General features: G+C 35.7%; 1 protein-coding gene across 1 annotated transcript; it reads right to left on the reverse strand.

Moving 5' to 3' along the window:
• Positions 1 to 3,403: 3,403 nt before the first annotated feature.
• On the reverse strand, positions 3,404 to 13,841 carry LOC137407061 (uncharacterized). Its single transcript, XM_068093669.1, has 9 exons — positions 13,755 to 13,841; positions 11,878 to 11,921; positions 10,128 to 11,259; positions 8,876 to 8,969; positions 7,321 to 7,443; positions 6,742 to 6,906; positions 5,633 to 5,771; positions 4,661 to 4,820; positions 3,404 to 3,702 (listed from the first exon to the last, which is right to left on the reverse strand). Exons 1-9 carry the CDS (start codon positions 13,791 to 13,793, stop codon positions 3,601 to 3,603), a joined length of 1,998 nt encoding a protein of 665 aa, XP_067949770.1. The 5' UTR covers positions 13,794 to 13,841; the 3' UTR covers positions 3,404 to 3,600.
• Positions 13,842 to 15,149: the final 1,308 nt, after the last annotated feature.

Consider the following 15,149-nt stretch of genomic DNA (forward strand, 5'->3'; position numbering starts at 1 on the left):
CTGGTTTGGTGGTCCTCGCTAGTCCAGGCCGAGTAGAACCAGTTACTGGGCCAAACAGATGGCGTTTCCCTACGGCTGCTTGCGGGTCTGTACTGTTATTGCCCTTAGTTTTTGGCAGTCCTTTTCCTAATGTCCTATCTTCTCACAATAGAAGAATGCTCCGACCGTGTGAGTGGCTTCTTTGGTAGATTTGTTAGTTTGTCTCATCAAGTTAGCTTGGTTGGTAATAAAAGTCTTCAAGCTCTTTAGGATCATGTCTAGTTTCTCCGGTGAAATCTTTTGAACTTGTTCGAACAATGGTTTAGATCGACTATCGTGTTCACTCTAGTTTTGATGTCCAGTTGCAAGAATTTATCTGCTATCTGTACGGCATATGTTATAGTGTGGTGAGACATAGCGAGTATGTGTTGCTGTATCCTGGTGTGGTTTAGTCCTTTCTGGAACTTTTCCACAGCGGTCTAAGTTCGGAAAGTTTTGAACTGAGTTTCGAAGTTTAGTTTATTGATCTCAGCTCCGTAGTCATGTAGGTTCTGCTTAGGAGTGCGCCTGATTTGGTCTAGACAGTCTCTGGTTTGGCGGGCTGTCATGCCATACTGCCCCGCAAGCTGCTATAGAACTCTGTTGGTGTCTCCCCTCTCCCAGATTCGGTTGCTAGTCCGTCCAAACAGGCTTGAAGGTGTAGTGTGGTTTCTTTGGCATTTCAAAGGTTAGCTTTTGCTACGTCATTAAATTGTGAAATGAATAGCTCTACATGTACATCAGTAGTACCACTGAACTGAGGGGGTTTGAATTTGGGTTTCTTGGTAATCATTTGCACTAGTCTGGATAATAGCTCCTCTCTTGGGCTAAGGTCATTTTCCTTTTGTGTTCTTTGGCGCTCTCTATCCTGAATATCTTCATCCAATCGTTGTAGTTCATTGGGCGTATGTGTCGTCATCCTTCTTCTTGGCATTCTGTGTCCTGGTCTTCTACCTTCGTGTCTTGGATCCCACTGCTGCCACCAATGAAGTGGATTTAGATTAGTAGGCTAAGAGGGGTTGTCTGATCTCTGATTTTGTGTTTTAAAAATGTTACAACTCCTAACTTGTTGCTGCTTTCGTTAGGGAAAAATATCACTTTCTTTGGGTCGTAAAGGTTGACTTGCAACAAAATTCACATTATAGTTATTTGATATCAAAAGATTCACCATGTCTTACTATGTGTTGTTGTAGGTGCAACATATGTGGCAATGTGATTACAAGCTCTTAAAAGCTCAAAAACGAACAATTAATCGCAGCCACACGAGACCGCCGTAGTTTGGATTCTCTTTCCAAAACGGCTCAAATGTGAGGTAGTTGTGGTAGATGGTTTCTGTTTACACTTCCATGCAACCTTATTCGTCAAAATATTTTCACAAATTTACTTCACGCGATCAATAAAACCATGTCGATTGTTCTTACGCGTCTGTTTTATCGTCATTGTAATGCTGTCACTTTTAGCAGTGATATCTTATAACTTACCGTAAAAATTCATTTATTTTTTTAACCTTACCTAGAAGGAGTACATATCATTGTCTGATAATCATGACAAGCCTGTTGGTCACCTGTGATAATGGAAAAGTGCTCCAAAAATTATTTTTGAAGTATTGGGTCACATGATCAGATTACGACTTGACGATTAGTTCAAGCCGAAACAAAACTGTAAAGTAGCGAGCATCTATATTTGATACGGAGTCTTCGGTAAAACCCGAAGTGTTTGTCATAAACTAGTGCTACAATGAGTTTATATTGAGCTTTTTATTGGCCTTTCAATTCACGTGAGAACATAATGTGACAAGACAATAACCAAACTGTCATGGCTATGTCAGAGAAATAAACGGATTCCAATCTACGGCGGCTTTTCGTTTTTTAGCTTTTAAGAGTTTATAATCACATTTCCACATATCTGGCACCTACAACACAACAGAGTAAGACATGGTGAATCTGTTGATACCAAACAACTGTAATGTGAATTTTGTTGCAAGTCAACCTTATTTATTAACGAATTGAAATGACCAGAGAGCTGCAACTGTCCTGCTGGAGCACTGCGATACTGGTACAATCTGAAATGCTGGTGTAATATGAGATATTGTCAGCCTAGTTGCTTATTGAAGATGATGCTTACTGGTGCACTTGTGTTTGCTGATGCAATGTGTATGCTGGTGCAATGTGTATGCTGGTGCAATGCAGGTGAAGTCGAGCTAGTTGATGTTCGTAGAATGATCTAGTGAAGGTTGCAGTATGTCTTTTAATGTGCATAATAATGAACATATCCATACAGGCAGAGTATTTATATCTTAGAACACGGGCCTAGCAAGTTCAACCAGGTTAAAGAGAATAGCTAGGTACATAAGAGTTTATAATAAAAAACAGGCCCATCCTCAACATATGATTAGATAATGGCTACACATATAATGACTACGCATGCAGAAACAAGGAAGAATTATGAATATGTATATTTGGTTATTTGTATCAGCCCACATCAACAGACCAGAAAAACATCATCGACTGAATTTAAGAGGTGGTACATCATTCAGCGGTGCACGTTGAGACTTATGAACATTGCTAATTAATTTCTGTTGAAAAATTTATTTTGTTCAAAATTTTAAGCCTCCAAATTTTAATACAAAGTTTTGGAATGAAGCAAAAACTGATGCTATATAAGAAATTTGCATCGCGTTAACTCTTACCGTAAGAATATGTGTAAGGGTATCAAAATACAAGCATATTGTAACCAAACGTTTAATTTTATCGTATGCAAAGTTTCACATAGACAAACAACTTTGACTGACGTTTTACTAAACTACCAGAAATATCGTGTACGTACAAGTACAAAACAGGTAAATAAAAAGCGATGACTGAAAATGGCAATGACCTTTTATTCGTAGTTGTCTTAGCGGAGAACCAAGCTCCGTTTTAGGAGAACTCAACTTGGAATTGCGGAGTTATTTGCCCATCCCAATAAACTAGAATTCATTGGCGGAGAGATCAAAACTCTTCGTAACGCATGAAACTAAGATCACGCAAAAACAAAACTAAACCTATAACTGTTATTATGTTGGTTAATATGTAGTTCGCTATAAGCTACAATTACCGAAAGTTGATTTTGTTTGCAATTAACACAATTTCCTTGTTATTTTAATTTCTGCAATTCATTCACATTTTGATTTCCCAGTCATTAAAAGTTTACAAACATTTAAAAGCTTCACAATATCATAATTTTGTAAAGATGTTTAATGTAATTTTGTGCCTGAAAATTTTATAAGGCTAATAAGAGTGCCTCCAATGATATACAGCCCCCCTGTATATCATTGGTGGGGCTGTATATCATTGGTGCCTCTCAAGCTTCTGTATTGTTGATTATAGAATTACATAGTTTATAAATGCAGAATGTTTATTTTCATTTATTCTAACCAATTCATATGTAACATAAAAAACAAACACCAAGTAACGAAGACAATATTAAAAATATTTGCAACAAATTATAACAACACTAATAACACAAGAAAAACTGACTAAGCTTAACATTCTAAACAATTTTAGCTAAAGCACATGCCATAACGGTAAAGATAGTGTCATTTTCTTATGGAAAAGTCAAAACTTCAGCTGACTTTTCAAGCATCTTCACATAAACATTAGCGAAGTCTTCATGAAACGCTTTTTCATCTTGAGAGTAGCGGCGAACCTGCAGATACACAAGTAATATTCAACCGACGGAATAATACGTTACAAACAGGATTTCATCTTTAAATCATAAGCAATACGAGTACCATATATATGGTTCTAAAAGAAGCAACAAGCATCTTACAAGGTTCATTACTGTTGCGCAACAAAAATTCATCAGAGTGAAATGTTTGCTCAATAAAACGTAACAGACAAGGTTGTAATAGGCAAGTTTTGTTGCCCCATTTTATATTGTCATGATGGGTAATATCGGTAGAAGCTGTCTCAAGCTTCCAAACTGTAACAAGTGACTGGTTACAGTGACCACAACTTGATTTAATTTAAATTTAATGTGATTTAGAGCAGCCAATGTTCGACACATGCTACCTTTATTAAAATATACAAGTTAGACTGATATAACAAAGAAAAAATAATAATTCGAGACTCACAAATAACTCATAAAACACTTTTTTAACACAAAACTATTGCTAAATTTTTACAATTGCTACTTAATATAATATTACTTCATAGTTTTTAAACTCTACAAAAAATTAATAGATAAATAGCATGTATTCTAAACCCTTTTTAGCTAACCAGTTTTACTAACGTACTTTTGGTATTACTGCCCCATCTTAGAGTCGCAGTCATACTGTACTTATAAATATATATGTTAATATGGTTCTTATATATGTGATAATATGGCACTTATAGATATATATATATATATATATATATATGATAATACAACACTTTTGGCATTACTGCACGACCTTAGAAGAGTGGTAATATGTGAGCATCAAAACATACAAACAATAGTAATTTAAATAGTTTAATTGTTGAAAATAACAGGATATATTAAATGAGGAACAAAATTTTTAAGGAAAAGAAAGAAACCTTTATAATAATAAGAAACTGGCTTGTTATTTGTGCATTATTGGAATGTACAATCAGTTAATTGAGGACAAATTGGGATTTCTTACTGTCGGCTCGTCAACAGAAGGAACAGTGCAGGAAGCCATGCTGGTACACGATGGCTCACTTGAATTCCCTCTTACAGTAAACTGTTTAAATGTCGCCATGTCAGCATTCAGCATCATGCGAGAGTCTGGATTGTTCCTATCCGCTGTCCATTGAACTTTTCTACAAAATTATACAACGAGTACCCTTCAAAAGCGTGTAACAAACGCATTAGAAAAAATCTAGCACACACAGTTTTTTACAAACGCTTTTATAAACTAGTTTTTATAATGTAATAAAAAGATTCTGGTTGTAGAATGTAGACTTTCACTCACCATTGTGTTGAAGATTACTATACAGATAGATACACAAACTATGCATACAATATAAAACAATTCTATGCGTTTTAATGCACAGTTTTTGCTGTAAGAAAACAACTATCTGTTTTCAGCACGATATTTGGAATAGCAAGTTATTAAGGACTTAACAAATAGACTATGACATATATTCATGAATTTTCTTATGCAAGTCACTGTTTCACAGTAACAAATCTTCGGACCAAAACCTAAAGAGTTAATGAACAAAATCATAAAGCAAACAAAGATATTTGTTGAGCTTATATTGATAAACAAAACTCTTCCATGTTTTTTCTTTGATGATACCGAATACAGTATGTATTCCGTTTATGCCAAAGTAACTATTTAGATATCGATAACTAATTTTAGTATTCCAATGTTTTTGTCAACAGCCATTTTTTTGTCTGCCCTAAATCTGTTATTCACTTGTACAGAATAGAACTTTCTCAAATAGACCGAAACAAATTTGGAGAAGCTTCTAGTTCCTACTTTAAATAAAATTAGCCACCAGCTTCAGGAATACTCAGTGTATCAAGCCTTAAAATTTGGCTTTACCACAATTAACGCTAATTAATAGGTATGTACACAAATGTGTACACCGTGTGTACACATTACTACACAGATATATAAGAATCGTACCCTCCTGGTCCAACCGTTGTGACCCAGTCAGTACCTAGAAGGCTCCTGTAATATGCATTGTCTAGTTTGTTGGGGCTGTTGTCCCACGGTCCATGGAAACCAGAATTTGCTCCTGTACAACGCCCCAAAGAGTGAGCTCCTACAATCACAGCATTCAGATGGTAAGGTGTTATAATATCCTTCAACTTGAAAACTACCAACTACTCTAAACATGGAATATTTTGTTCGCTAAGTGCAGAATTAGCTTTAGAATGGTAAGTCTAGTTATATCAATTATAACCTTCTGAAACCATGCAGTTGTCTTTTAGAGAAACTTGAAATGGAGTGACACACTTCAAACTATACTCTTATGAAGATTTTATTAAAGGAAAAACATTCTCGTGACTTGAAGATATTTACAAATTTGTAAAAATGCCTTTAAATTATAACATCAAAAATAAAAACTGCTATAGAAAATACGCAAGCTGGGTTTTTAATGTCTAACATTATAGCAAACACTATCCAGAGAAATTTTTTAGTAAAAGCATTCTCTTTTTTATGGACAAAAAAATGTTGTGTTTTATAGTTAGGCAAAAACTATTTTATTACAGGAGCATTGTAACCGTAGGCGCAATGTGTCAATTAATACGTCATTTAGGGTGTAAAATCGGGACAAGGGTATACAGTAAGAGCAATGTAATTGTAAGAGCCATCGTGGGCTTATGGTTAGATAATTGGTTTTCAAGTATGCGATTGTAATCTTTGTGAGTTCAAATCCAGCGTGATGTGAGCTTTTCATTCCAAGATTTTAACACCATAGCTGGACATATGAAATCACACACAAACTTTGAGATTTATACGTATAAACTGAGCTGCTGGCAATACTAAAGGCCCTAACTGAAACCTATCACTTGTTGCAAAGAAACAGCATATTAAACGAGTGCAATATCTTCCAATTTAGCAGTAGTGTAGCCTAGAAGTTAGTAAATGAAAAGCCTGTTTTTTAATATAAAGCACAACAAAGCATTTGCATAACTCATAAAGGAAAAAACGTTGCATCTGCCATTAAAAATGACTGTTAGCTTTTATAATTCGTTAGCCTCTGTTCCATCACACTGATAAATGCCTACCTAGAAGTGCAACAGCTTCTAATCTGGTAATGCTAAACTCATTCATCAATACCACAATGGCATTCGGGTCGTGTCCTTCCGGAAAGAGGGTTTGTTTTCTCGGAGCATCTGGGTCGGCACAAGTTTGGCGACCAATTCTGTACGGAATATCTGCATCCTCCTTCCCTATAAGATTATTACTTGCTAGTAACACTTTTTCATCTTCTCTATGCACAAATTTATTAGAGTTTATAGATATATTTACAAAAGCACACACACATACTGATAAATATACATAGATATATTGATGAAAGTACATACATAATTATATTGATGAAAGTACATACATCTATTGATAGAAGTACGTACATCGATTGATAGAAGTACATGCACATATTGATAGAAGTACATGCATATATTGATGGAGGTACATGCATATATTGATGGAAGTACATACATTGATAAAAAAAATAAGCTTTTAGCAGCTGTAAGTCAGCCACATCAAAACAACACCACCGTGTGCCACTCATAATAGATTTATCTGGTGTTCCTTTTACCTGCATGGTTAATTGGTAGACTATAATATACTCTTTTACTTACCTGATGCTCGGAGTCCTTCATTTCCTGCCTCCACAGCAGCGAGAGCTATCAAGTCAGCTAGGGTGATGTTGCTTGAGTGTGTAGAATGCAGATTTCTTAATTCTCTGTAGGAGTTGCCCAACCCTGCAAGTTTAAGCTTTCTATTCAGTTGAAACTAATTTCATTATATCTTAATTTTCTTCTCATGCTCAGGGCTGTTGTTGTGAGTGATATCAAATGCTTTTCTTTTATGCTGGGTTAGTGCTATAACATTAGCAGATCAAATTGCATAAGAATAAAATATATTACATTCCCACTATAATCCTCATGAAAATATTTACTAGCTAACAATTTTTTAAAATTTTGAAATAAGATAAATAAAAGATTATTAAATTTTAATCAAGTTTGTATTTGTTAGCTTGAGTTGCGTGATTTGTAAAGTTGATGTTTGTGCAACTTTATATATATATATATACTATATCAACTTTAGCGCTGCCGACATGCATTGTAGATTTATCTTAATTCATCGATCCGTTTTACTAAATATTTATCTTCCTTTCTATTTGTTATGCAAAGCACTGACTTTAGTTATTTAGCTAGTTATGTAAAACTATCTGCCCAAGCAAACAAGATTAACCCAACTCTAAGCAGATTCTTCGATGTTCACCAATATAACTGGTATAGTTGGCTGCTAGAGATCTTATACCTCATAATAGATTGTGAGTCTTCTTCCTTTCCTTTTTCAATTGTTCACCCTTCTAACTAATCATATTTAAGTGGGTTCATCATCATTACCGTTTGTTAAATCAGTTCTATAATATTACTGCTACAAATTATTCATATGGTGCAAAGAAGAGTAACAGAAATCTAAACAGTATTAATTAGTTGAACTCCAATGAAAGATTATGCATCTCATTCGTACTCAAAATGCAAAGCTTCGATAAGCAGTTCAGCTGCCTATTTGAATTAATTATTTGAAGATGCGTATGTATAGAAAGCTATGTTTGGTTTATTGTTAATGTAAATGACTGGTTGATTCTATTATCCTGTCAAGGAGGTGGCATAGCAACCCACAATCTGGTCAGCTATTATGCATATGGCCAAATGAGTACTTTATGTAAATATCTAGCTTCTGAAAGATTTCAGCTTTCTATTTTATTCTGCTGGTCTGAAATAAGTGATTAATTATGTTTGCTTCCACCTAATTTAAAAAAATTAGCAATTTTAGCTTATTTGCATGACAACAGGATTATCAGAATTTTGGAGTAGTTAGAACGTTCTAGAATGCTTTAGATTTATACTAATTACGAAAAGAAATTTGGCAACAAATGGAGTCAGAAAATTATGAAGGTTTTTTGTAAAAACTTGCAAAAGAGATGTTGAAAATATGAGCCAGTCTGTTACCATAGTTACCAATACAACAAAGTTCAGGCTCAATAGAAATCATAAAATGTGATATTTTTTCTTTCTCTAACCCATTGTATGTCTTTTTTCAACGTATGCTCCACCACAAGTCTGCCGGTCTAACAGAGACATTATGAGAGAAAAACTCGCATTAAATTAAAAACAGTTTTACCGTTATTGTGATGGTTAGTTGTGTCAATACACCCGTCACAGCCGCCAATACAGGTGTGGAAACCAAGTTGCACCCAGTCTGCTATACGTGTAACCTGCAAAATAAAGGTCGTTAGGATTGATAGCCATCTCAAGCGAGTACCGAGCATTCTAAAACTGCTAGTTAAAAACTAACTGCTGGTTGTGTATTGGCTTGATGATAGCAAAAGTAGAAAAACTATAAAAGCTATACATTAAACGATGCAAGCAAATTTAAGACTTTATGCAAAAATAAAATTTAAAATTAAATTTAAAATTTAAAATTACTGGAAGAGGCTGAGTAAATGTTTGAACACACCATCTGCGCCGTTATCCAATTTGTTTGTAATAGGATATGGAATTCAATGGTTTGGCTCTCTCTCATTTTTTCAGCCAACTCTACCCAAGCATGACAGGATATGTGCGGAAACTGTTTATGCATGTATCTCAAACCTAAACCACACGAGACAACGTCATCCTTTTTCAAGCCTACAGCAACCCAACACGAAACTCTTGCAGAAATAGATGTCATGAATATTAAGTAGCCAATCAGGTTTTGCCTACGCAGCACGTGGTGGTACTTGCACTTGACCACTTGATTGGAGTTGCCAAAAAAATTTAGATCAAAGATTCTAATTCTATTAAAGATGGAAGTGTAAAGACCTAGACCACAAACCACATTTTCATTTATCAAGAAAGGAAACACAAAGCTTAAGCACTAATTTACCTCAATCTCAAGCAAATGACATGATCACATTACAGATGGCCTTACCAAACTTGTTTCATTAATTAAACATGGAAGAATGCGCCCATTTATCTTGGTCAAGTCACGCTTCCCTGACATAATAGAAGAGGCGCAGCCCTGAAATCTGTTATCTGACAGTTTATTATCAATTGCTAGCGCTAAGATATGCTGGAGTCATTTCTTTAGCTACATGTACGTTTGAAACAAAGTTGAACCAAAAATTAAGCTTTGGTGATTTTATTGTTGCATAAAGCACTACGTGTAATGTTTATTCGTAGTTTCATATAATATATTTTCGAATAATTTTAATCATTCAGTAAAACGTCAAACTTTCTTTGGGAGTCTTGACTTCATATCATTCAGCATTAACCATTATAAATATTACTGTTTGTTTTGATGTTTTTGAAATAATATTAACGCTAGTAAAATTGTCTGCAATCCTTCTTACTCTTCTTATAAAAATTTAGTAGTCGGAATACTCAATACTCACATCCTGTTGGAGCATACCATGCAGCTCACTCCTGATGTGACCTATCGCTGCTCCATTTGTTCTTTGAGCATTTCGCTGTTGTAGCATAGCTGGCTGCCTTGCTACAGGTCGATCATCAAGTAAGGGAGCTGAACGCAAATTTGGTCTTCCTCTGGTTACAGGTTGGCGAATGGGAGCAGGTGTCGGACGAACGTTTGGTCTTCCTCTGGTTACAGGTTGGCGAATGGGAGCAGGTGTCGGACGAACATTTGGTCTTCCTCTGGTTACAGGTTGGCGAATGGGAGCAGGCATTGGGCGAAAGTTGGGTGTTCGTCTGGTTATTGGTTGGCGAACAGGTGCAGGCGTTGGACGAAAGTTGGGTGTTCGTCTAGTTACTGGTTGGCGAACAGGAGCAGGTGCTTGTCGGAAAGCTGGTCTTGGTTGTGTGACAGGCTGACGAACAGGTGCAGGTGTTGGACGAAAGTTGGGTGTTCGTCTAGTTATTGGTTGCCGAATGGGAGCAGGTGCTTGTCGGAAGGCTGGTCTTGGTCGTGTCACTGACTGGCGAACAGGTGCAGGTGTTGGACGGAAGTTGGGTTTTCTTCTGGTTACAGGTTGTCGAACTGGAACAGGTGCTGGACGAAAGTTGGGTGTTCGTCTGGTTACTGATTGGGGAACTGGTGCAGGTGCTTGTCGAAAGGCTGGCCTTGGTCGTGTGAAAGGTTGACGGTCAGGTGCAGGTGTCAGACGAGAATTGGGTCTTTTTCGAGTTGTAGGACGTCGAAACATCGTTGCTCCTTGACGAAATGTAGGCGATTGAAAGGCAACAGCTGTTTGTCGAAATGTCGGTGTTTGGTTTGTGACTGGTCGCATCGGAACAGTAGTTCGAAAATTTGACTGCTGCCTTCTTGGCCGAACAGGTTGTCGAATAGGTTGCAAGTTTTTGTTTGTAGACAATTGAGATCTACCTGTGAGTCTGTCACTGTTTCTGAGCCTTTGTAATGGAGTCAAGGAACGTGATGGTTGGAATGGATGAAGAAATGGTGATTTCGGTTGACTGGGTAGTAGTGGTCGACGGGGTTGAGGAAATCTACTACTGAAGCAATCAAACCGAAATGCATTCTGTGGAAGAGAGCATGCAGGAGGTCTGGTGCTGCAAAACATAAATAGATTATATACCTAGCTTTTACTAGCGATGTTATTTTTAGCCGTTTGATTGCTCTTAGTTTTGCCGATATCGGTTGCTTGGAAAATTTAACAGCATTTTAAGAATTTTCTGGAACTCCTGTTTTTATGGTTGTGTAAAACTTATTTTTCTATGATAACTATTAAAAAATAACACTAAACTGTATGCGCAACTTTTAGCTGCCGATAGCTGATTAATGTTGCACCTTGAAAGCAGCCGTGGCCTAGGAGTTTAGAACACCTGCAAACAAGTGTTTCAACCTGCAAACAACAGGTCCAATTTTCAAAAAAGACCACTGGTGATGACAGAAATGACATCCAACCTTAAAATGCTTTCTTCAACTGGGCATGTCTCTAATTGTTGAGGTGACCTTGCCGCTGGACACAGAAATGTCAAGCCAATGCTCATAAAAACATGCACAGCATATTCTTTAGGTAGGCTAAGCAGACACCATACTGGACCTTCAAGGAATTGCTCACGAAAATGTAGCTATGATGCCTCCTCAAATGCTAACAGGAGGAGACGACTCATACGGTTGCCAACTTCATGACTCACTGTTTGGAATATTAGTAACTGTCAACCTACCTGGCAGTGGTCAGGGAGGTGCAGCAAAGTGCCAGAAGGAGTGGCTACAATAGAGATAAGAAAACAAAAAAAGGTAATTATTTGAAGTTAACCCACTAGCCCTAGCCTATACTCATCTGTGTAACTTTATTCTACTATGAACATTGCCTACAATTAGTGTGTTTGACGGATATTTCACGGATCACTTTGCAAAACAAAGTATTCAAGGAAGCAACCTTTAGCATCAAATTTTGGCATGAACAGGTTTTTGCATGTTTTTTTAGGCTTTTCAAGTTCGTTTGAGATGCCAGTGCTTGACCTTGGTAACGTTAAGATATAGCCAACTATCTAGGAGCCTTGTATTCCTATCAAGAAGGTATTAGTGAAGGTCACACGAAGGTCTGCAGATATATTCACTTCATGTGAACTTATAGATGGAGATAGATGAGTCAAAACTTTACAAGCACTTATATAAAAAGATAACTCTGCTTAGTTTTTAAACTTTAATCATATATTATACTATTATATATTACTTTATTGGCATTAAAGTATATTATATTATATTATGTTTATTATAATTTATTTAATATTCCTGCTATAGTTTTTGTAAGCAAATTGAATTGTTAAAAGAGCTACTATATTATGTTTTTGAAATTTCCCTCGGCATGCTAAAATTTAATTTTTACTATAATAACATTCATCTGAACCCACGCAAAGAACTTTAGATAAAAAATTGCACTGCAAAGTGATTGCACCGTGTTTAATTCCAATTTGCGAAAGATTGTAGATTGGAATCAAACACAGATATTCAGATCCCGAGCCAAGCGCTACCATCTGCGCGACTAAGCCACCCTTCTAATCTAAGAATAATTGTGCACATAGTTATTACACATGACAATCTCTCACAGCGCACAGGACTACTAGCATACTAGTATTAGCAACAAATAAATGATAAAGTTTTAACCAATAGTAAAAGACAAGACTGACTAGAGAAGACTCATGAAATAACTGTGTTAGCAAATGCTATAAGTTTTATGCTATAACCATAACTCATGAAAAGGTACATGTTACTGTTACCGTATTGGGGTTATATTTTATTCGAGCTGTTGAGTGTGCAGCATACAGTGATACCCTAAATGAAGGGGGGAAAGTTCACGCCCGGTGAAGGTGGTTTAAAAATTATTAGTCTGGCAGCAAAGGCCCTTTTGCTCGGAAACCCAGAGCTCTTTGGTTCTAAGTATAAGCTCTATAAGTACTAGATGAGGGCAGGTTGGTTTGGTTGGTACCAGGGTGGAGTATATCTAATGTCAAAACTCATAATAAACACGAATGAATGGTAGAAGGATATGCATGGAGCCTTGTGGAAAAGAACTTATGTAATGCATGTGTGACAGCTACATCTGGTGTTAAAATGAATAAAATTACAAAAAATAACAAATCTTGGAAACTCTATGCATTTTTGAACAACAAAAAATTAGACTATGGATAAGGAGGTAGTTTATCGTGTCTGCTTTACATGCTTTTATCAGTATTTAGTACCCATAAATAGATAGTTTGAGAGCAAATACAGCATCGAGTTTTTACATATTCCGAATTGTGAACTAGCGTTGTTTAACTTAAAGAATGTTTTAGAATGATCATGACTGTTTTAAATGACCCTTAGGTGTTAATTTTAAACAAGTTGAATATTGTTGCTATGGGTTGAGATATTAAAATTATTGTATTCGTCTATGCAAAACTAAACTAATTTAATGAGTCAAAAACTGTATTTGCAAAAAAACGATTAATGTGCCAAGTAGGGCTTAAACTGTCATCTTTACAATTCCAACAGTGCCATGATTTTCTGCAATGGCCCAAACTTTATTAAAACTAATCGCTTACTCTTTGATAAAACTTACCATTAAAGATGAGAGTCCGGAATAGAGAACGCCTTTCATGGTGCCTATGACAGGGTACCAACAGTAGTACTGACAGCAAGAGATCAATACATACAATGAGCTTCTCGTTATTGATGCGCGGAATTTGTAGTAAAATTGTTTGGCTGTATTTCTCAGAAGACTAATGAAAAATAGCTAGTAAACCATCAACCTCTTATCTCCACCTGTCACCGTTCATGTCAGACTAATTAATGTAACCTAGCTGGTATGCGGAGGTACTTGTCGAGAAATGGTGATATGTTCAGGACAGCTGAATGCTAAACAAAAAGGATATATTCCAAGCAGAAATAAATTACCATCTATCTTATTGATGTCGTTGAGTGCTTGCGTATATATGGAAGACATGTCGAGGGTTGTTTACAGGCTAAACTCTCTATAGACTCCCTTATTATCTATATTAATGCTTATATAATTGAAAAGATATAATTTAGAATAAATATTAGATATGATCAACCTGTCAAAAACCTCCAATCACTAACAACGTATTAATAAAACTTGAAGCGCGCAAATTTATGTAGATAAAATAAATATTATTTATTTTGAACTTATTTGCTCTTCAATAGGTTTTGCTATATTTGACTTCAGACTCAAAGGAAGACGTTCTTATAGTTATATTTTGGATTTCATTATCAAGTCAACCGATCATCTGCTATACTGCCATTTAGCACTCAATTACCAATTCGCCGCTTCACTTATGCATTACCTGTTGTTGAATAAATCTGCCATTAAATGATGCATTGATCTTAATCTCGATCAGCTCTTTAATTAACGCTTTTGCATAATAAACTGCTTAAACACTTACGTAAGTTAAAATAATAATTTATAAGCATCTATACTACAATATAGGCTAAAACTAATCTAAAATATTTAATTTTTTACAGATCGCAATGAATTTGGTTCTAAGTTGAACCAAATTCATTTTAAATTTCAACACGCGACGAGCAACACTGTGAAACAGATTTGTAGTAAAGATAAACTCAATTTTTTAGATAAGTTTCAGTTTAACCAATTACTCCACTTGTTACTATTAGTGCAGAATTCTTTTGCAGCTTTGAATTCTACTATTACGTTTAGTCATAGAATTACTTTTAAGCATAAACAAAGGATAACCAACTATTCATACTTACACTATAATATACATACAATGTACATAAATAGACATTAAAATTAAGTAAAATGTAAGTTAAACTTTTACAACGCTCTATTTTAATGTCAAGCACTTTCATGCACGAGACTATAAATCCTGCATCTATTGCATATAGACATATATATCACATAGTAACTTAGTGTAAATATCAGCTCTGCAGAAGGTTTTTTTCCTCACGGTTCTAGTATTCTTTGCTATGCATAGATTAG

Source organism: Watersipora subatra, chromosome 1 (genome assembly GCF_963576615.1).
Source record: "Watersipora subatra chromosome 1, tzWatSuba1.1, whole genome shotgun sequence".
Classification (NCBI taxonomy): domain Eukaryota; kingdom Metazoa; phylum Bryozoa; class Gymnolaemata; order Cheilostomatida; family Watersiporidae; genus Watersipora; species Watersipora subatra.